General features: G+C 45.5%; 1 protein-coding gene across 2 annotated transcripts; it reads right to left on the reverse strand.

The window, feature by feature from the left end:
• Positions 1 to 622: 622 nt before the first annotated feature.
• On the reverse strand, positions 623 to 21,374 carry LOC144106509 (sodium- and chloride-dependent glycine transporter 2-like). 2 transcript variants are annotated; one of them, XM_077639352.1, is made up of 9 exons: positions 21,258 to 21,374; positions 16,201 to 16,335; positions 12,557 to 12,663; positions 10,453 to 10,577; positions 8,507 to 8,619; positions 5,320 to 5,557; positions 4,074 to 4,174; positions 3,341 to 3,496; positions 623 to 2,683 (listed from the first exon to the last, which is right to left on the reverse strand). In XM_077639352.1, exons 2-9 carry the CDS (start codon positions 16,324 to 16,326, stop codon positions 2,468 to 2,470), a joined length of 1,182 nt encoding a protein of 393 aa, XP_077495478.1. In that variant the 5' UTR covers positions 16,327 to 16,335; positions 21,258 to 21,374; the 3' UTR covers positions 623 to 2,467. The 2 variants fall into 2 exon arrangements, with proteins under 2 accessions (XP_077495478.1, XP_077495479.1); XM_077639353.1 differs by lacking the exon at positions 16,201 to 16,335 and having other exon boundaries at positions 21,258 to 21,367.
• Positions 21,375 to 23,165: the final 1,791 nt, after the last annotated feature.

Here is a 23,165-nt window from a genome sequence, read left to right on the forward strand (position 1 = left end):
GCCGCGCTTTCGAGTAGGCTTTGCATGTACCGCTGTATGTTACATGTGTTGCTTCATGGACATTGCCGCCGCTGTTCTCGCGCTATTTATGCAAAGTTGTGTATGCTTTCTCATTTGACTTGCTGTTCCGACACTCACTCTACTGTTTGGACACTCACTCACTATAGGATGAGGTCTATAGAAAAAGGCCTCGCCCGCGTCCCTAATGTGTCGCGGGTACATTGCTCGACGTGTACATTGACGTGACGGGTACATTGCTCGACACTGCTGGACGTGTCGCCCTTCGATCAAGTTTTCCTTCCTTTGAAGTAAATCCCGTTGCTTCTGGGGCTGTCTTTCTACGTCGCCACTGTTATTGCGCGGAGTAGGCAGATCCGTTTATGCATTATATTACTCTTTTCCAGTTCTATTCTTTTGCGCTTCCCTTTATGTCTACTGCGGACTCAGTCTCGGACTCCATCTTATCAGTGCCAAAATTTTAAAATTACACACCGCCCACAATCTCCAGCGGGCACAAATGCATTTTTTAAGTTTCTAAAGTACCTCCTGAGAGTGGAACAGTTTTTACCGGCATTTATAGGACTACATATCACGCCGTTATCACACGTGCAACACAGCGTTTATTGCAAGTCAGTAATACATCACTTTTCTTCGTTTTGGATGTTTGGTTGTGTTGGATGTTTGGTCAAGAGGTTAAAAAAAGACCAGAAACATACTGTCAACTTCTTCCTGAATCATACGTTTCCAAACATGTCTTTTGCAATATTTAAAAAAATCCTGCCCCTACATTGTGCGTCTACAGCAGAGAGAAACAGCAAGAAGGCAGGAAAATTGAGCACTACAGGGAAAACTAGAGAAACGTCACATCTTACTTAAGACAGCCTACGTGTTCTCCGTCAGTACAGTTTCTTGGTATGATGTAAATTTCTTCACTAAATACTCGAAGAATAGATGTTTAGTCTATGACCGGGACTAATAAATGATCGCAAGTCCTATGTCTAAGAGAAAAGCATATGTTCATACTGCTACCTCCGCAAACGAACTGATATAGTGTACAATAAATTTCCTTCATCTCAGTTCAAAGGTTGCTCATCGGGTTCATAAAAGAGCTGCTTCTCCGATGTTTCTAGCTGGGACCAACATATTTGTATTCATGCTAAGACCACCACACTGAGGAGAACGCCAGAAGAGTCTCCTTGCCCGACGTGATTTACGCCAATTAGCTCAAATCCAAACTGGTGTTGTGAAACATATGTGAACTGTGTGACATAAAAAACAGCGCACAATTCGTATCCCTATGAACCAGCTTGAACACGCACGAAAAGCAACCAAAGCAACAGACCACAAGGCAATATGGCAGCACGGCATTCTTAAAAAGAAGCAATGATCCGAAAATTCTCAAATAAGTTTCCTTACAAGTAACTTAAAGTCCATCTTTCCCGGCGAGAAATACACACCAATAGCAATAAACTGCCAGGAACGCCTAAGCAAGGTTTTTATGTGTTGACTGGAAGATACACCGCGACCGACATATGTTTGCGATGGGTGACACACTTTCGAGGGATGAGCAAAATAATCGTTTATTTTCTGAAACACTTCCAAACTGACATCTGAGAATACAGCGCAGTGTACACATTCTGCGGTGTCATCGCGAGATGTCGCAATCCGCGAAGTTTAAAACCCATTGCGTTTCTCCCAGGGAACGACATTCGGAGCGTGAAGCCAACATTTCATCAACCGCAGTAGTAAAGCGTATCGTTTCGCGCGCTCCAAGTAGGTTCGACACCTACAAAAATGCCTTCATGGCGAACTGCAGTGCACCAAAGTAGTTGTAGTACTAATGTAGGTAGCACGTTGGGAAACAAGATTGCGTGTCCACCACCTTCAGAATACACATTTGTTTGTACTGCTGCATTAAGTCACAGCGCAATGTACAAAGTCCTCGAATGCAATACTATAAGTTCGAACCCTGAAAACACCGCCAATCAAGAGCGACTTCAGCGGGATGAACGGACTCGAGTGGGGCCACTCTGTGGCTCCAAAACTCTATTCCACCAAATAAAATTTTTCACCACCACCACCGCCATACGACTTGAACCGCGCATGCGAAAGCATATACAAGGTAATATGACAGAAAGCAGGCGAGGCGAGAAGGCAGGCCTCTCGTATACAGACCGACAAGGTTACATGCTCGACGACGCAAGAAGAGGAGTTGTTTCAGGAGTTCCTTTGAAGTTTGTAAGCGCACACCTTCTATATCAAATTCATTGCATGAGAAATCGACAATAGTTCGTCGTAACTAACGGATAGAGACAGCCAAAGAGATTGATGCATATGGCAAACGATAAACACAATACAAGAGAAAAATCAAAAACAAATCTAAGCATTCGGAGCAGCAGGAGAATGTTTTCTGCACACAACACAAAGCTGCTGTCAAGAGTCCTGCGCCGTGCAGCCGGCCGATCGTTCATCCCATCTCGGGACGGAAGGTGATCGGTTCGTCGGTGTCGATGGAGATGTCCAGCGCCTCGGTGGCGTCGTAAAGGATGCCCTGGATCTCGGCCCCACTGGACTCCTCTCCCACGCCTAAGCCCCGGTCTTCGATCTCTTCAAAGTAGGCGTTCACCCGGTTAATCGTGTTAGGCTCCCACTGGTACTCGGGCTCGAAAGCCCGGAGCGGGAACTGCGAGGTCAAAACAGACAGAGAGTGGAGTACAGCGTCACAATCTACGCTTTAAAGCGAGGGCGGTATCTAGGGCTTTCCTCTGCAGTGTCGTGGCTCGGATGACCGCACTTCTGACGACCACCCCCATGCACGCATCCACAAAGGAAAAGAAATAATTATTCGCAAATGCCAAATCAAATGAACAGCGTTAGCTAAGTTGTTTTCACCTAAGCTTTCGACAAATTCGGATACCAAAGCGTACATCACGAAACGAAAATTCGTTTGGTACCACCCGCCTCCCTTTGCCATAACTGGTTCGCCCGCCACAGCCCTCCGAAGGTCGCCCTCATTGCGGTTTTGAGGAATACAGGTCGTGGACACAAATCCCTCACACATACCAGCCTTCAACTCGACTAACAACTTTGTGCGCACAATTATGCTGATTCGTTTGCCACCACTCCGAAACCTCTGCGCCATACGGGTGGACCACAATTTTGTCACCAATGGCAACCCCAAGTGGCACCAGTCTCGGCACCCGCTCAGATGGTACGCTGAGCAGTAAGCTGGGAACGGCTCAAATTAAGGTCAACGCAAGAAACTCAACCTGTTAGCCGCTTAATCCCTACACAGCAACTATTCGCGAATATAACTTCCATCGTACACTCGGTGACTCACCCGAATGTTCTCCATGACGGACGAGAAAGCACCGATCGGTATCTGCAGCAATCCCGCAAAGCCAATGACCCAGGCCAGCGCCTGGTACTGGCCCGGTATGGTAACGTTGAAGAAAACGGGAGTCCTGATAGTCTTTATCCTCTGCAAGCAGGCGAACTGCGGAGGCAGGAAGAACAAAAAAGAGTTTACGTACCGTTCAACGACTGAGCCATCGTTTCAGGCAAGGCACAGGAGAATTGTATTCGCACACTATGCTCGGGAACCAACCTTATAAAAATTGTCCACAGACAGCCTATAGGCTTCTTATAGACTGTACTGCCTTCCTACAGATATCTTTTTGTCTACTCAGTCTATAGACTGTCTCTAGAGTAAAGTCTGCTAAGAGTGTATGGCCATAAATCTGTAGGTTGTCTATAGACTGTCTATCGCATTTATGTTGCCTATAGACTCCTATCTAGGGTTCGTCTCTAGAGAGTCTGTAGACTTTATAGACAGATGTGTATGCACAATCGATAGACTGTCTCAAGAAGTTTTTGTAAGGGCAAGGTAGTATATACGCGCTGTTACATTTCCCTTAGGTTGACAATTTTGTGCCTCCTCTTTTCCAAACAACACTGGCGTATCTTAGCGCCTTCGTCCTTCTATAGTGTGGGCACCAACAGATTCGAACGTAAACTCAAAAATCAAAGGAAAACGGCAATTCCGTACCACGGGAGCCGTTGCTTCAACTTACCGCCAGGGCGAGTGGGCACACAATGATCCAGCATGTTCGCAAGTAGATGTTGGGACCTCGGGAAAGCATGAACTCTACGTCGAACGAGAATCGTCGTAGGCCTGCAAAAACAAGAGACAAGAGGAACTTTCATCGTCATGAAAACGAGAAATTCTCCTTGGCGGACCAAACGTATCTCACCGGCGCGTGCGGTTCAGTCTCTACTTTTAGTCTGTGCTGTACTGTCAACGTATTAGATGAATGCTCAAGCAACATGAGGGCATTGTTCCCAGTGCGTTCCCCAAGGCCGTTTGCGCTAAAGACGAGAGAGATACCATGGACTGAAAAAGTTTGAGGGAACAATTACGCGCCTCCTTAAGGGTATGATGCGACAGCATCATGGGCTAATTCCCGTATATGCAGATATTCATTCTGTACTTTACATTCTTCATACCCCTCCTGGCGCAGCGGTGCAGTGGTTAAGCCATGCGCCACTGCCCTGCGATGGCAGGTGCCCCCAGCGGTGGGGCTTGTGAGACATGGGTTTGTCTTCCTGAGCGACCAGTACCAGTAACTGCCACCTGCTATGCTGAGCAGATTGTGATGACGGTGCAAGGTCACATGACCGATGTAATCCACCTGCTTCCTAGGTTGCTCTCTAGGGACCACTTGCCGAAGCCATGCCAGTGATTTTTCGCTCACAACACCGACGCCAGGTTTTCTGGTAAATGGGGCCTTTAATTTTACGGCTTTAAAAAAAAATAGTTCGAAATCAATTAATTACAACAGACGCTTTCCCTCCCAGATGTCTCCGAGACGTCGTGGCTAGTTTCGCTGACAGTGCCTTCCCTGAACAGCTGGCGGTTCCGGGTTAGAGCCCTGAATTGATACGAACTTTTCTCGAGGCCGAAATTTTCAAGAAAGCTGTATAGCTTTCCTTTCCAGCTGTACAGCTGCGTTCAGATGGACGTTAATGAGTAATTGCTCTCACAATGGCCGTCAAGCAACTTTTGAGCCAAAGTCACCACGGCCAGCTGATCCGCCAGTCTGTCAAAGGTGAACCCAAACATTCACGTCAGGCAGCAAGACTATAGGAGGACTGAGTGGCAAAAGGAAAGGGTGAAAACATGATGCTCCGGACACTCAAGGCTGTAGCTGGGGTAATTGGCGCATGCGGGGGAGGAACGGAGACAATAGAGGAAAGAACGTCCGGTAGAAGAGGGCTGTATTGAGGCAGATGCAGGGGGGGGGGGGTTGATTTGCTTACCGTAGATGTACATGACCAGCACGATCTCGGCCAGAGGTATGAAGTGGCCGATGACCCCCTTGACGGTTTGCTCCTCCAGCAGCTTGACGATGTACGTGCCGCCCCCGGTGATGGTGGGGAAGCCCGACACGAACATGCCGATGCACACAAAGAAGGCCACCTTGTTGATGTTGTTGTGCGAGCGAACCTGAGGAAACAGGTCCTCAGCGCACGCAATCACCGTGCACACGTGGAAGATCTGCGCGCGGACGAGTTGCAAGGTGTTAATGGTGATTCTCACTTGCCGCATAGGCGTCATATTCGAGTGTACATAGATTTTGTATACACTGCACATAGTTACTACATAGTGATCCTGTTATCACATTGTCAGTGTGTATTTGTGCTGCTCTATTTCGTTTATTGCCTACTAAATAACCACGCACAGCAGCAGTGCACTTGTAGTCACAACGTCCGTTTCGTTTACGGGAGAAGTGGGCTTCGATCCCCAATGCTGCCGGGTGTTCGCGTATTTTTCAGTGAGCTCAAGCGTTCCTCAGGCCTGGTGCTCGATTTTTATGGCTGACATTCATGGGAAAGTCTTTCTCTCACCCTACCTGTTACACACCAAACCAATGGCGTCACTAGGGTGAACGGTCCTCGCGGTGGTGGCACCGGGCATCATCCCATCCCCCTACCCGGCGCCATATATCATGATGCCCGAGTTCATTGTGCAAAAGGGAAGTGAAAATCGAATGAAAAACGAATTGGTTTGTGTTACAGAGAGGCGGGCGCAGGCAAGTTTACACGGCAGATAAGCTTGCGCGCTGGCATCTTGTGCGTATTCTGTGGTTGGGCAGGCGGAACTGTGTCGGGAAGAATTGTCGACGAATGTAACAAAAGTAGTGTGATGTCCCAAACACGGAAGTTGAGTGAGAAGCACATGATGGTTCAAAGTAGGGTTGAGTCGTTTAATTAGGCCATAAGTCTTGATAATAGGACCTGGAAAGCTCGAAGTGGCGTTACACCAGCGGAAGATATTATCGACAACTTTTGACAGAAAGTAGCGGCCTCGGTTGGTGAGTTAATTTTGTGGAGCCTAATGGTGAAGAATAGCGTCTTGAAGACGAAAATGTGCAAATTCAGTCACGGAATGTGTGACAAACAGGCGAGTTATGGAGCAACTATCCGCATAATAATTGGCAATGACAATCCAATCAGCGCCTGAGCGCTACGGCGGAAAAGGACCTTGCAAGTCGACGCCAGTGTGATAAAAAGGTTAGCGGGGGATGTCAGTAGCTTGAAGGAGATAAATAGGCTATGTGGGTGGCTTCTTCAACACTCAAAAGGGGTCGCGAGAGGCAACAATACGGTGTGGTAAAAGCTGAGACAAAAAAAATCTACGATGGTGGGCCCGATCACACGTGCGCGACACGCCAAGATAGCCGGCGTGAGGTAGCCCATGGAGTCCCTTCAGGAGGGCCGAACGGAGCTGTTGAGGAAGTGCAAACAACTCAAGTCTGTCAGAGCGGACATAATGGCGACACAGTGTGCACTACAAAGAGCAAGAAACCGTAGGGAAACATTCGGTTTTGCAAAGTCGAGGCCTTCAGTGAGAGGCCTTAATGAGATGTCACGGCTCTGAAGGACTCGGAAATAACCTAGATGCAGAGCCCAGAGCAGGCCTCGCTCAGGTCAGGCGTGTTGATAGGGAAAGTAAAAGAAAACATAATTCGCGTCGTGGTGCAGGTGCCTGGACTTTTACGTGGCAGTGAATGAATATCCTTGCAGACACAAAGCCCAACCTTGTTGTCGACCCGTGGGGTTTTTTTAGAGAAGAGAGTCAGCATCAAGGGTGATTGTCGGTTACGGCTGTGAAATGCTTACTACACAGCTAAGGGCGGAGTCTGCCAAGAGCTCATTCTAGCACCAAACGTTCGTTTTCAGCGATGCAGTGAATTCGCTCGGCGGTAGATAGAAACCGGCTGGCATGAAAATTAATGCGTTCATGGCCTTTTTGTTGTTCAAATTTGACAGCAGCGCTCACGTGTCGGTTGACGCCGGTGTGGTGAACATGAGCATGGGTAAATTTAGCTTATGATAGGTTAGTACAGTGGTGAGATTAACTATGTGACCTGCGACGAAAAAGCTGCTCTTAAGGCAAGCCCCGAGGTAAAAGAACATCTTTCCTATAAGTGGACGGCCTAGGTCGGCGAGATGTTTAGCGAAACACTATAAATAGTGACAAACGGTGCCAAAGCTCCACGTATCCTTCATTTACTATGAAATAGAGAAGTCTTTTTCCAGCACGTATTTTACGAGGTCCAGTCACGCTACAGAGAGTGGTCGATCGACTGAAAGGCAAAAATGGTGAATTGGCGGCGTCCAAACAGACACTCTCGGAGCTGAAGCCCCGCTTGACGAAAAAGATCAACTATTGTAGAAATTCATTCGAAATCCGCAGAAAGCATGGGCAAGAAAACCGCAACTACGTCGGGATAGCACATACAAGAGGCCCACTTGAACCGCCCCAAAAAAAGTCCTTCACCGGCTCGAAAATGTCCGCGCCATTAAATAAGCTGAATGGCTTCAATTTAAGATCATAGACTTTGACGTGTAACAAATACATTAAAGCAGTACGGCAGTCAATAGATGAAATGTCACCCAACGTCGCGGCATTGTTTAATGGTTTATCCCTGCAGAAATAAAAGGCAGGAAAGCATTATTCGCATGCATTTTACGTTAAAAGGAGCATTGAGGAAGAAATAAACACCGTGAGCGTTGTTTTTTAGCACAAACCGTTGGCAGTGTCAAAATTAAAACGAGCAATAATTTCACAAGAAGCCGCGAGAAAATAGCAAGCAGGCGCATTTTCAATTCCACGCGCATGATATGGGACAGGAATCCACGAGTGACGAGCCAACCGGAGCAACCTTAGTAACCCTAACCCCCCCCCACACCCACACACACAAAAACACACACACACACGGTGCCACAGCTGCCCCCCCCCCCCCCACCCTAAGCGCTGCACCCGGTTCAGATCACATCCCCTGCACCCACCTGGTCGCGCCACTGGGCCCAATACGTTAGCTATGATGCTCTATGGGCAAGATCCTTCGCGCCATTGAAATGCAATATACACCTGCTGTTTCTTGGACCCATTCTGGCGCCCTTAACTGAAACGAAGTCAGGCGTTTAAAACAACACTCACCATCGAGTCGACCGACAGCAGGAAGAGACCAGAGAAGAAGAGGCCCGACCAGAGGCGAGGCCAGCCAATTCTCTTGACCACCTCGGGAAATATGACGAAGGGGAAGACGAAGGCTGCGAATGATGAAGGCGCAAACGTCATTCGCACGCCTGTGCCGCCAGTATGTGAACCCAACGCTGCACTATGAGCTTCGTCGCCCTGATATTAGCCTGAACACAGCAAGCAGCTTCAAGAAGAAAGAACAGCTAAACTTTAAAGGCGCACTAAACAGGATTCTGAACTCGTCTTTTTACCCCCCAAACTCTTTGTACACGTTCCGGGCATTTTTAAAAACTTCGAATTATTGTACTGTGCGGCCGATTGCCCTAACAAAATCGGATTAGACGTCCCAGCTCCCGCCTTTTTTTTTTTTGTACTCAACGCGGCAGTTAGGAGGAGGAGTCAACCAACGCGTCAACCAGTCCCGTGGCGGCTTGCCGCCCTGCCACTGGCGGAGTGAGACTTAAATCAAAGAGTCCACGTGTATTTTTATTTCCGTGGGCCTAATTTGCGGCTATATTGTCTGTGACTGAAACTGTTTATTCACAGAAACCTAAAAAACTAAAGAAAATTGGAAGCAAGCCGCCACTGGACTGACTGAAAGGCACTCCACACGTTGGTTTTCTCCGCTTACCCACCGCGTTGAGTTCAAAAAAAGGCGGGAGTCGGGACGTTTAAACTGATTTAATTAGGGCAATCGGCTGCACATGGCAATAGTTTGCAATTTCTAAAAATGCCCGGAACGTGTAAATCGAGTTCTCAAGGTAAAAAGACGAGTTCAGATTCCTCTTTAGTGCACCTTTAGGGGCTTTGATTCTGCTTCGCACTCTAAGCTTCATGCGTGAAGAGTGCGCTATTTGACGCCACGTGATAAATCAAAAACTATACACTATCAAACAATACACGCGAGTGCTGCCCAGAAGCCCCCTTTCTTCGTCTCATTGCGGGGTACTTACACCCATTGAATTCCCACCCAGCGTGAAAGCGCTCCACACATAACCATTAATATCGTTAATCTTGCAGCATCTTCCTCCAAGCTTGAGAGAGCTCGGCCAACACAGCCCATGAAGGGCTGGTGTCGGATTAGCAACACACAACGCTCACAACGCACAGACGAACGGACAAAAAGCATTCAATTTCCAACGCCTAATCCAGTACTGAAGTCAAATATCTACTGCTGCTCTTCCAATAAATCGGTCGGAAACAAGATGTTCTCTGTTCCCCAGAGCACTGGGCGTTGTGGTTGCACAGAAATGCCCAAAGCCGGTTCTTTCCCGAAGCGCACTGTAATATGCTGAGGGAAGGTATAAAGCGACGAGCAGAGGAGTAGTAAACTCTCCGCTATCCAGCCATCATATCTTGCTGATATCTTGAGCAGTTTTATTGCATGACACGCGCTACAAGGTCACACTATGACTTCAATGAGCCTGGTCTCAACTCATCCCGTGTATGGCGTCCACTCATTCCGGACCTCCATCCCTCAGCAGCACTGGTGCGCGCCTGTGTAAAGGACACTCTAAATCTTCTCTGCGCCTCGGCTTATCCTGCACACAGGTGCACGTGTGCACCTCTGCAGACGCCCGAAGTTGCCAAACGAGCCAACATCCTTCGCTGAGGCTGCACCGTATTACATGCCCAATACTAGGAGTCAGTCTCACTAATGTTTAAGCTCATGTGGATCACACGGGATCACACAGAAGTGTAGATCTTTGACTCGAAGAACACCCATTTGCCCCTGTGGCAGCTTCTTGAAGGAACGCCACGAGCAGGTGCCTACTGCTTGAAGGAATGCCCTACTGCATGAACCCAGAAGGAGCACGGAGTAGCTTCCGAGATTTTTCAATACGGTGAACTTCTTTCGTTCACGTACGCCTCATTACAACGTTTCTCACTGCATAATAACACACTCTCTGTGCCGAAGTCCTGGACGCAGGCTCCTACGCTTCGGGCTAAGTAGCCTCCCATGCTGAATACGAGGGCGCAGGACAGCAGGTTGGACAGCGTCATGAACAGCGGCAGCGTTAGAAAGGCCCTGGAAGAGATAGAATCCAAAACGAATGTCGTTCGAGGATTCAGTGCACTTAAGCTCATTTTCGGACTATCTTAGAATCGTTTACACTTTGAGAGAAACCAGGGCGACTACTGATGCCACCGAAAATGATTGACCAAAGCAAGCAGATTCAGGACCTAAGATTTAGCAGCAGTTCGCAGAGGCTTCGTATGTGGCTCGCTAAGAGCTAGTCGTGCGTGTCAATTCGATTCCCGTTTCTGCGGCCGGCCTACTAACTTTATTTCGTGAATCTGATTTTGACGCAGCAAGAAGAGACTGCGTTTTACTTTATAGCATTAAGTAACCTTTTTCATATATAAGCAAAAGACACTCCTCTGTGGGCTCTATTGTCTGACTCTTCCAACACTGGGTTTGGCAATACCTTCGGCATGAAGCACTCTCGACTTCAAGAATGCTGGTGTAATAATGGGGCCTGGATGTGCCTTTAGATTACTCTCTAGAAGGTTGCTCTCGACAAAAGGAGCCGATCATGACCTTCGGAAGCAAAGGCATTCCTCACGCTGCAATGACCTTCAACTTCATTTTCTTCCACAGCAGCGGCAAACTTTTCGGAGTGCTAGAAGCGAAACCAAAGAAAGCACGGCACATCGTGCAAGAAGCTTTAAGTTTACTTGTCCAGAGAAGTCCTCCATTTATACTATGTATCTTTTTCGTTTAGACGAACATATAAGGAAAGTTTGGCGACTAACAGCAGCACAGGTAGTTACTTTTTTGCAGAAGGGGCAGAATTTAACTGTGCAGCAGGTCAATAAAGGGAACAATGAACAGCAAAAAACAAGGTGTACCCTACCTTACGCAATTCACAATCAAGCACGTTTATCTAAAGGCAACTTACAAACAAACTAAATGAAAGGCATCCGAACAATATCGTAGTCTATGGAAGCTTACAGTTATCAATATGTAAAGTAAACACAATGAATGAATGAGCTGTTTATTTAGAAAGGAAGGCTCAAGGCCGTTTGTTGGGGAATTGGGTTGTTGTAAAACACTTTTCGCTGCCGAAGTAAGCTAGGGCGCTCGAATGAAGCTGGAATTCATAGACACTATCTATAGTCGCACCTAAAAGAAACCGGGGATATTTTTGGGCCCTTTAACGTCTTCAATGCGAAAATAGCTTGTTTTTGTCGAGCACACGTTGGCCATGGATGCATTAACTTCTTAAAACTAAAAGCCCTTTTCCTTGGACTGTTAAGGCACTAATAAATCACGTTTTAAACTATTTTGTTGTGGGCGTTTTAATAGAAATTCGTGCACACCCTCATTCTCATAGCAAAGCGGACATTACGCCAAGGGAATCGTCACTCAGGGTGGCAGAGGGTAAGGTGGAAACTTGATATTAAACATTTTACGTGTAGGTTGGCAACGGCTGGAGCAGGACAAGGTTAACTGAAGGAGACAGATGACACCTTCATACTTTTGCTTGCTTATCTGAGTGGCGGCGGTGATGACGCATATCATCAGCCTCCTATAAGGAGCATCATATTTACCAAGCGCTCGTTTCAAAATTACAATAATAATAATATTAAGGCCTTTATTCGTGTCATTACGGTACATGACACTGGAGGCCTCGAGTAAAAGCTGTTATAAATGAGAGCTTGACAGAGCCGCAGGCCCCCAAGCACTAGACATCGGGACAGTAGCATTCCTTATTTAAAATAATACAGTTCAATACAGTACACAATACACCCTGATCAATAGATTTCCACTCTTCGAGAGTGGATAGAGCATAAAATTATCATGTTATTAGACAGGAAAAAATCACAAAACAAATTCGCTGAAACAACAAAAGTTACAAACAATCCATACACAATTGTACTCGAGTGTGGCAAGAGAGAACAACCTTAATTAGGATTCATTCGACCGGTGGAAATAACTTCAGTACATATAGAATTGAAGTCTCGTGGCAATGAACAGAAAACCGCGATCTTCACGACACTCACCACTGCAGCGTGTACGTGTCGAAGGCGTTGTACGACGCTAGGGTCTGCAGCTGTCCGACGCCGACGGCGAGCCCAGACAGCACAGAAAACGTCGCGTCTCCCCACGTCTGCGTTGCAAAGAAACAGCGAGTTGGAACTCGGGCGTGGTCAAAGCTCTCTCATCGTTCCTATGTCGTTACTCATATCTCAAAATATCCCACTCTGAATGATACGAAATTCAAAGGGTAGCGAGACTCAAATGAACGAGGTCGTGTTCGGGAAAGATGTCACTCGGCGTCACCAATATTGTTTACTGGCTGGCTAATTAGTGGAGCCCCTGAATGCTCGCTTGCAGGAACTCGTCGCAAGGAGCACCCAGATTTTGTTCGGAGCTTCGTAAATGTATCAATAAATAGCTGCGGGAGACATCGCCTCCTTTGCAATATTCCGCATGGTGGGTCGAGGCGTCGACCTACCTTGAAGTAGCACACAGGATCCCCTTCAGTAAGAGGGCTGAGATATGGCTATAAGAGCACAATGGCTCAAGTTTCCCTCATGGCACATTCTCAAGACACATTCGTTAGATATAGAACACAAGACAACTGTATCGATTCCTTCTTAGAGTACCATATTCTTTTCGGAAAAGTAATTCGATTATATTTGCTCCATGATACTTCTCACTGGGATCAGTGCTAGACAGCCTTGCGGCTTAGACCACTAGGAACTCGCCACGAGCGCTCCGTCTAACAGGTATTTCTATACATGAACAACATCCACGTCATCGGCAGCAGTAATGCTCCAACCAGTTGATGGGATTGGATACTTGGATAGCTGGATAGCTGGGCAAGCGACTCCAGTGCATCCTATGCGAAGCAGGCTTGACACCGCGAGCAGCAAACCACTGCAGTGCATGGAAACGGCAGCGTTATGCTGCAGCATGAAATCGCGCTAAGGGCGCCGAATGCGCAACTAACGCTCAAAACGAAAAGCACGCGAATGCTCTTTTAAAGTCTTACGGTTGACAGAATATATTTCCAGTTCTAGGGATATGAGGCGAACCTCAAAGAGCAAGTTTTCGAAGGAGCTCCCCATAGCTATCACCGCGGGGCATACTACTACACATCACGTGTCCTCTCCAATGTTGTGCTCTTGCTTTTGGTGTGTTTACTCAGCCGCCTGATATGTCACTTCCTGACATATCACGCAGCGGCAACAGTGCGGCAAAAGCTAGGAGAGCAAATATTCGTCGCTAAACACAGACTCACAGGAGGTACTAAATTCGGTGGCATTTCGTACGTTGTCCGCCAATGACGTGTCCCCACGCCATCGTTTCACAAGAACGTGACTCACCCACTGTCACCAGTGACCAGTAAAGCGAGATGCTTTTTAATTCGGGATTCCAGCGATGGAAAAATTCACGTTCAAAATAAAAACAAAAGCGCGACAAGCAACAGCTATCATGACTTCATCTGCCTCTCTCTGTAGGCAAAACAGTGAGTCCACAGTCGCGGAAACAATAATATGGTTCATGCAAGTCCAGCTTTTTCGGACAATGATTTGGAATATTGTATTGTTGTAAGGTGCTGATATGGAAATATTTAAGGTAATGGTCCCTTTTGCCGATGCGTAGCAAGTCCTTTCTTTTAAAGTGTTTCCATCGCTCACACCGACTAATTATAACTGCAATGAAAAACCAATAAGGAACGTTTTGGACGATAGCAAAAACGTTAATAGCAAAGAAATATAAGCCTGCCGAGGGGAGATCTGCGAATAAATTGATTGCTATAGCGAAATGTTACAATATATGAGAAAATTGCGCTCATAAAGTATTCCCCGTTAAAAAGTCATTTTGTCCAGGATTGCTGGGTATGTTCCAGCGTTAACTCTTCGCCCGCGTGCTTAACGAACAAGAAATATGTTTGCCTCTATGAGAAAACGCACAAGCGTCCTTCACGATCATAACTAAAATCACTAATTAATACTCGCTAGGTGATGTTTCAGAACAGGAACTTAATTCCGAGGCGTTGTCCATAATACTCTGTCAGCCACAGTACAACTGGAAAACGCTTTCCTGCAAGCAGGTTTGCTTGCACGATCACTAGCCTCTATACAAGTCTGGAGGCAACCCACTTTCATTCGAATTTCCGCCTCTACTTGGAACAAATTCTGAGAGCGAGTAGAGAATGTCGTTACAGTTCGTAAACGCGAAATAGTATCACCGCGTTTCCTATTATGTGGGCTTCCCATGCACTTGCTCGGCATATCACGCATGATAGAGACTGTGCAAATAAAAATAATTTGTTTATGTTGTCAAAAGAATATCAAATCCTCCCACTATTTCCAAAACCAGCATTTAAAGCGTGTTACTTTGTCCAAATTCAAAGTATCAGTTACCAGAGATACAAAACACTTCCGGAGAGATCGCTAACTGCAAAAGCAAACTCTTTCCACAACACTACCTAAATTTCCACCCTAAGTACCGCTGCATCTACATGTAAGGGAATAATTTTTAATCCTCTCACTGAATATTTTTATAAGCATGAACGCGTAAACAAAAATTTTAATATAAACTTTCAGAAATAAGCCGCATTTTTTCATTTTATGCACAAAGTACACGTTTCTCTACACGTATGGCAGACTTTTTTTTAAATTTTACAATGCAGTGGCCAGTTAAGCCGAAATGATCGAAATTCATTTAATTTACTGTGAGGGTGGCATCTCTTTGATCTCAGCTGCATAGACTAAAGGCACGCCGAGAAAACTGCATACAGTTTATTTTCTTAGTGGTATCTTAGTTTTTTATTGAGTCTCTATTGGTATTTCATCCAAAGAAAAATGCCTATTTATTGCTGACAAAAAACAATGTATTTAAAGGTCTAATAATTTTTCTCTGCCATTTGATTCAAACTCGTGACGTTGACAATGACGTCAGCCCATCGAGCACTCTAGGATTACAGGTAATAAATAGCTATCGGGGCGCTCGAGCTTCAAAGAACAGGCAAAAAACAAAAAGAAACAGGACGATTTGTTAAAAAATCACGTAGGGGCGTTACCTGAATTTAGTTCGTTTTATTTTCTTGCTTTGAAAAGCTCTGTTCAGAGTGAAAATAGTAGCATATTTGTGACTACAACTCGGTTAACAACCGATGCAGCTCAAGTTCAGTTTGTGGCATGTGTCTTTTCAGGTTTAGTTGCTCAGTATCAATAGGTTAACAAATTGTATTAACAAATATAGGAAATATAGGAAAATAGACAATACCAAAACATGAGATGAGGGCAAAGCGGACGCTCGCCGTACCACAAGCAAACTGCAATGACATCAACACCTTTTGTTTTAAACATGGATTTCTGAGGCTAAGCTGCCCCACCATTCAGTTCTCAATGGTAATCACGGAGCCTTCATTATGAACCTTACGACTTTGTAACCGGTGGCCGGAGAAAAGTTCAATTCCTAATTCAAATTTCCCAGGAATAAACGTGTTCATTGCAGTCTAACAAACATCAACACAGATGGCCATAAATGTTTTTTTTAGAAAGGCTATTGCGTAGAGTTGTTTTCAGAGGCTCCTTAAGCAAACAGTCACAGATCTAAACTTCGAGGACTGCAATAAGTGCTCCGTTAACACATCTGTCTTGAAAATGCGCTGAAGCCGCATCGAGCTCACGTCGATGTCGAACAGGGCCGTCCATCGAGGGTAGAGGAGTTCCACAATGGCCGTGCGGGCGTTGGGCAGAAAGAACATTCTGACCGCCACTGCTACAATCCCCACAATCTGAGCAAGAGCCAGCATGGGAGCTATCTGTATAGAATAACAAGAAGTGAAATACACCGTAAGAAACGTGTGAATGAGCAGTCTGTATTCTGTCAACTGCAGACCAGATAAACCGGCTAAAGGTAACCTAGCCTTTCAAAAAACCGAGTGTTCTAGCCTAATGAAAGCAACTGAGGGCTGTTGAGAGTCGCGGGCCCTAGCCCTCAGCATTTTTTCGTTCTCCAAAGTAACTTATTTATTACAGACTGAATTCAGATTTCTGAGACTAGGTACAGATTGATTGGAAAAAAAACGCATGTCGATGCCAGGCCTGGGATGCGGTCTGATCTCAGTGACCAGAACCGACAACGCACTCTCTCACCACAACAGGATTTGGCCACCCTGGTGTAGTACTTGGCCGCAACCTTATATGAACAAACCAAATAAACGGTGTAAACCACAGCAGTCATGCAGGCATTGCGGAATCGGGTATTCTTATGGAAAAATTCTGGAAGAGATCCATAACGACTGCGCAGCTATCATATTCGTTCATATGTCAGCAATAAAATGCTAATAAGGAACGGTGTCAGGGCGGAATACACGATCTCGCAATTGCTATTTACCGCCTGTTTACAGGAGATGTTCCGAGACCTGGACTGGTAACAGTTGGGGATGAGAGTTCTGGGGTCCCCGCGGTCCCTTTTTCTTGGCTTTCCCGTGATGCACCCCGCAGCAACAGCTTTGCCTCGATGTGGAGTGCGTCACGTGACTCTTCCTGTTTAAATGCACTAACAAGAGAGGGCTCTAGCGTAGCAGCACGAAAGACTGCGCGCGTGCGGGATAGAGCCCACATCATCTCTCTACGGCTGGGATCATCGGCGCAAGCGGACGTGTCGATCGCGGCTCCGCTATTCGCCGGCGGGGCGAGGAAGTGGCGGAGAGACTTGCTCCCGTATCTCGTCCCGTCCGGCTTCTGAGTATTCCTTGCCCTAGTTGGGCGAACATTCGCTCGTAGCCTTGCTGGTGAGTTGGACGACCTCGATTCCTCAGCGTATTTTGTTGTCAGCTGGCGTTATTGTTTTTGTAGAAATAAATGCCTTGTTCGTGTCAGCCAAAGCGCCGTTCCTTTGCTCACTCAGAGCAAGGCCCGCCGTGGTCGGCGTGCGCTCGGTAGCGTGCGCGATAACTGGATAGGGTCTGGCGTTTCGAACTGTGTCAGCCACGATTAAGTGGGGAGGAACCATTTATCCCCCCAATTAAAACCTCAGAGTTTATGAAGAATAGCTAAGTAATTTGCGATTCGCTGATGACATGCGCTCGCTCAGTCACTCAGGAGATGAGCTGTAAAGCATTATCAATGAGTTTGACAGGCAGAGCAGAACAGTAGTCTTGAAATTAACAAGCGGAAACCCAAAGTAATGTTCAACAGTCTAGCAAGGGAACAGCAGTTCACAATTGGTAGCGAGGTGCTGGAAGTGGTAAGGTAAATCGTTTACTTAGAGCAGGTACTGGCAGCGCTCGTCCCTGTCTGTTCCCTCGGCGTCCTCGGTGTTTTAGCGCTTCTGAAAATGTCAAGTACTGGCTGCTGACCCGGATTATGAGAGGGAAACAAGAAGAATAAGAATGGTGCCGAGGCTTCAGCTTAAAATAAGGGGAACGCAGCCAGCTATGGAACAAAAAAATTATAGGTGTAACATTAAGAGACCGGAAGCAGCCACAGTGGGTGAGGGAACAAACTCAGGTTAATTACATCCTTGTCGAAATTAAGAGGAAGAAATGGACCTGGGGAGGACATGTATTGCAAAGGCAAGATAACCGCCGGTCCTTAAAGGTAACGTAGTGGATTCCAAGAGTAGCCAAGCGTAGCAGGGGGCAGCAGAAAGTTAGGTGGTCGGATGCGATTAAGAAGTTTGCAGGGATGCATTGGCCGCAGCTGACAGAGGAAAGGGTTAATTGGAGAGACAGGGGAGAGGCCTTTGCCCTGCAGTGGGTGTAGTAAGGCTGAAGATGATGATGAAGTATCTAGTTTTTAGTTATTGACTTCAGAAATGACGTGTCAATCCAGCAATTGTACGTCGCCTTGAAAATCAGCTGGTTGAAATGTTTCACCCGAGGTGCCATTTACGTAAATTAGGTTTTTGTTGGCCGACATTTAACGACAGCTCACTAAATCCATGACCTTCTACATGGCACCGCTGTTGCTTCAGCTTCTCAAAATGTGTCTCAGAGATCGAAACCCGCTTTTGTCTTGAGCACTGTCCCTCAACAAGCTTTCAGTGTGAACTGCCGTGAGACGTGTATGAGCCAGCAACTGTCGCGTGATAACTTTATTTCGATGCCGCAAAATAAAGCTGCGCAAATGGTATCTTGCTGAAAACATTTCAACAAGCTGTTTTACATGACGACTTACAACTTCTGAAATGACGCTTTATTCCTGATGCCAATTACTGTAAAGTTAGCTAAATGGTCTAATGTTTATTCAGTTAACGTAGGAGAAGCAAAAAATTTCAGTCTAGGCCACGTGACTCTTGAAGGCCCTCGCCTCAGTTGGTTTCTTTGCGCTATCATATTCCGCCTTATTTAAACGCTCGGTTATCTCAAGCTACGACATCTGGCATAGACAGCCTGTTAAGGCTTGGTTTGGTTTAGGGGGGTTTAACGTCCCAAAGCGACTCAGGCTTTGAGAGACGCCGTAGTGAAGGACTCCGGAATTTTCGACCACCTGGGGTTCTTTAACGTGCACTGACATCGCACAGCACGCGGGCCTCTAGAATTTCGCCTCCCTCGAAATTCGACCGCCGCGGCCGGGATCGAACCCGCGTCTTTCGGGCCAGCAGCCGAGCGCCATAACCACTCAGCCACCGCGGCGGGCTGCCTGTTAAGGGCTGGATTTTTTGTAAGGCTATTATTATTATTATTATTATTATTATTATTATTATTATTATTATTATTATTATTATTATTATTATTATTATTATTATTATTATTATTATTAAATTTATTATTATCATTATTATTATTATTATTATTATCATTATCATTATTATTATTATCGGTATTAGGCCCGCTTCTGTTCTCTGTTTTTATCAATGACGTTTCCTCCGTGGTCAAAAACTCCTCATTTCTCCTTTATGCGGACGATATAAAAATGTTCAAGGCAATACATACTCTTCACGATTGCTTGTCATTGCAATCTGACATATCCGCCTTCTCTGATTGGTGCTTGAAGAATGGGCTCACTCTCAATTCATCTAAAACCAAGGTTGTCTCATTTACGCGTAAAACGCACAGTCTTCTCTACTCTTATTCTGTGAATGGTAGGCCGCTGCCCAGGGTTGATGAAATTAATGACCTCGGCGTACTTTTCGACCGTAGCCTCAGCTTCTCCTCTCATACAAAACGCATTGCTCTACGGGCTATGCGTACACTCGGCTTCATCTGCAGGCTTTCGAGAGAGTTTCGATCCCCACTTCCTTTCTTAAAGCTCTACCTCTCCATATGCTTGCCGCTTTTGGAATATGCGTCTGTTGTTTGGAACGGCACTTGCCAGTCGAACTGTGTAAAAATCGACAGAGTTCAGCTAAAGTTTTTACGCATATTTCAACATCGGTTTTCTTGCAAAACTTCCAGCTCTCGTCCCAGACGGAGTAACTCACTGCAGCTTCCTTCTCTTAGCTGCCGTCGCGTGAGGGCAGATATAATTTTCTTGTATAAACTTCTTCATGGTCACATTCTATGCCCTCAGCTCCTAGCGCGTATCCTTTTGCGTGTACCGCGAAAGAGCATAAGGGAATTCAGACCATTCCAAGTTTCTGCGCTCCTGCACTCCCTCTCCCCTCTGGACAGAATGCAAAAGTTGTTTAATTCTCTTTGTCCTCACCTAGATATATTCGAAAATTCTCTCCCTTCCTTTATATTGGATGTCCGTGACGTTCCCCTTTGAGCACTCTTTTTCTCATACATAACTTCCCCTTTCATGCATTTTGTCTTTACTACACTTGTGCGTTTGCACCGGTATTATATTGTTTTTTCTCTCCTTAATTGTTCATCACGTGTACTTGTTTTCATTAATATTATTTCTTTAATACTGTATACTCACGCCTGATTGACTGTAACGCGTTCACTAATTACGTTTCTTATTGTGTATGATTGTATTTCTAGCTTGTATTTCAGAGGTTTCATATTCGTTCATATTAGTATTGGCTTTATTCTTGTTTGTATTTTGCTATATGCTGTACTTGGCTGTTATCGGTCGTTCATTCTCTTTGTTTATTGTTTCATTAGTTATTTATATGTCTGTTGCCTGTTCTAGCTGTTTTCATTTACCGCTGTTATCGCTGTTTTCTTGTTTTCGCTTTTTTGCTTTATGCTTGCTGTCACGCCTAGTTTATATGTCTTTCTATCGCCCTGACTGCTGCATTACCTCCCCTGAGTGTCTTCCTTTGTAGTGAAATAAATTTACATTTTGTGCGTGTGAATGGTGTACCAGCACCAAGACCTTTGGGTTGTTCCTGGGCACCGAAAAATAAAGATTGATTGATTGATTGATTGATTGATTGATTGATTGATTGATTATTATTAATATTATTATTATTATTATTATTATTATTATTATTATTATTATTATTATTATTATTATTATTATTATTATTATTATTATTATTATTATTATTATTATTATTATTATTATTATTATTATTATTATTATTATTATTATTATTATAAGCAGTAGTAGTAACAGCAGTAGTAGTTAGTATCAGTAAACTAGTAGTAGTAGTACTTGCAGTAGTAGCAGTAGTGATAGTAGCAGTGGTGGTGGTGGTGATAGTAATAGTAGTAGTATAGAGTGCTGCTATTAGGGATAGCGGTGGTAATATTAATGGTAATAGTAGTAGTGTTAGTTGTTGTGGTCGGTAGAGGATAGTGGGGATTACACAAGTGTGTAACGTACAACACTTCGGCGAGCTCACCTTCCCGACAGTAGCGACTCCGTGCGCAGAGCAGACAAAAATGACGAACCAGGTGAAGATGTAGCAGACGAGCAGCTCCCAGCGGATGCCGCCGACGTCATCGATACCCCGCGTCAGCTTGAGCACGCCATGGCTGCCAAAGGATGCGCCGATGCGAATAGTGTTGTGTTGATAGATTCACACCGGCCAAATAAGCACTGTAGTGTATGAGGTGTTCATATGGCCGATAAAGCCAGCTCAAAATACGCATGCAGCATAGTTGTGACATCAACACCGGAATGATAAGCTTTATTACGCTGCCAACGCTCCTGCACCCCCCCCCCCACCCCAAAAAAAAACAGTGGTGCCACTGAACCGTGTGCCGCACTTGCAAACATGACTGTGACAGCAATGCGATCCAAAACCCTTAGGCAAGACCATTTTGTTTCAATAAGCAGCGTCTAAGAAAGGAAGAATAAATAACAGCAAAACTCTCAATCGCATAACGGCTTTGTTAGAAAAGGGTCTATGCCCGCCACACACTTTTCAAGCTCATCGAAACGCGCATTTAGAGACGTAGTAAAGAAATCAATTGTAGAGGTAGCCAACAATTACACTTAAGCTCGGTATTAAGCTAAGTATAGCCTGAAGTGAACACCGTAAAATGCGCGTCTTGGTGTAGCACTTCACACAAGCTGGCGGCGTAAAGTGGAGGCGAAGTGATACATCGGAGGACTTTGAAATCAGCTCCGATGTCCAATAGCATCTATCGGACGGCCAGTCAATTTCTGTCAGAATATCTAAATACCTGAAAGATCCTAGAAGGTCAAATGCGTGTCTGAAGAAAATTAGTAGTAATAATAATAATAATAATTGGTTTTGGGGGAAGGTAAATGCCGCAGTATCTGTCTCATATATCGTTGGACACCTGAACCTGAAGGAGGGAGTGAAAGAAGAAAGGAAGAAAGAGGTGCCGTAGTGGAGGGCTCCGGAATAATTTCGACCACCTGGGGATATTTAACGTGCACTGACATCGCACAGCACACGGGCGCCTTAGCGTTTTGCCTACATAAAAACGCAGCAGCCGCGGTCGAGTTCGAACCCGGGAACTCCGGATCAGTAGCCGAGCGCCCTAACCAGTGAGCCACCGCGGCGGGTCGAAGAAAATTAAAATGCCTTTTTTTCTGGCTGTCCAACGGGCTCCCGAAAGTGGGTGACTGGATTGCGCAGTGAAGATGACATTGTGGTGACCCACATTGCGTACGCTATTGTTCGGCTGGACACTGCTTACGTCACATGTTGGTGCGACGAAGTTCTCAGAGAACAGCTGACCATTTTAAAGCCCCATATGTAGTCTTGTTCGTGTTGCGAGCGTGGCAGCTTAAATACCAGCGAAATTTCGTACATCGATTACAATCTTCGGCTCAAAAAACAATAAAGCTTTTAGAAACACAAGTTCAAAGACAAAAATCGATCCGTGCTTGCTAGCGAACATATTATGCGGAAAAGTGTTGATTTCAAAACATTCTTCTTTTCATTTGCAGGGGTCAATACTAACAAATTCTACCATAAGTCATACCCGTTACACGTTTTACTCAGTGTACATTCAGGGCATAAATGTGTCGATATTGGATGTTTCGGAAGTTTCAAGGATTTTCGTAACATTATCAATTTTAGTGCGGGCGTCTACAAACGATTCCCTCCTCAACGTCGGCGCAAACTAAAATTATATCATGTCTTCAAATGAACACCCGAAACATATAATGTCCGGAAATGAACACTTAAGCTGGGCTAAAGTTTCACGGAAGTTGAAAAATCGTATCATCTCTTGAACTGAACATCCCAAGCACCCAATGTAGTACGGAAATAAACACTTAAGCAGAGCTAATGTTCCGTGGAAGTTCAAAAATTGTCATGTCTGGAAATGAA

The sequence above is a fragment of the Amblyomma americanum genome, chromosome 10 (genome assembly GCF_052857255.1).
Source record: "Amblyomma americanum isolate KBUSLIRL-KWMA chromosome 10, ASM5285725v1, whole genome shotgun sequence".
NCBI classification, from domain to species: domain Eukaryota; kingdom Metazoa; phylum Arthropoda; class Arachnida; order Ixodida; family Ixodidae; genus Amblyomma; species Amblyomma americanum.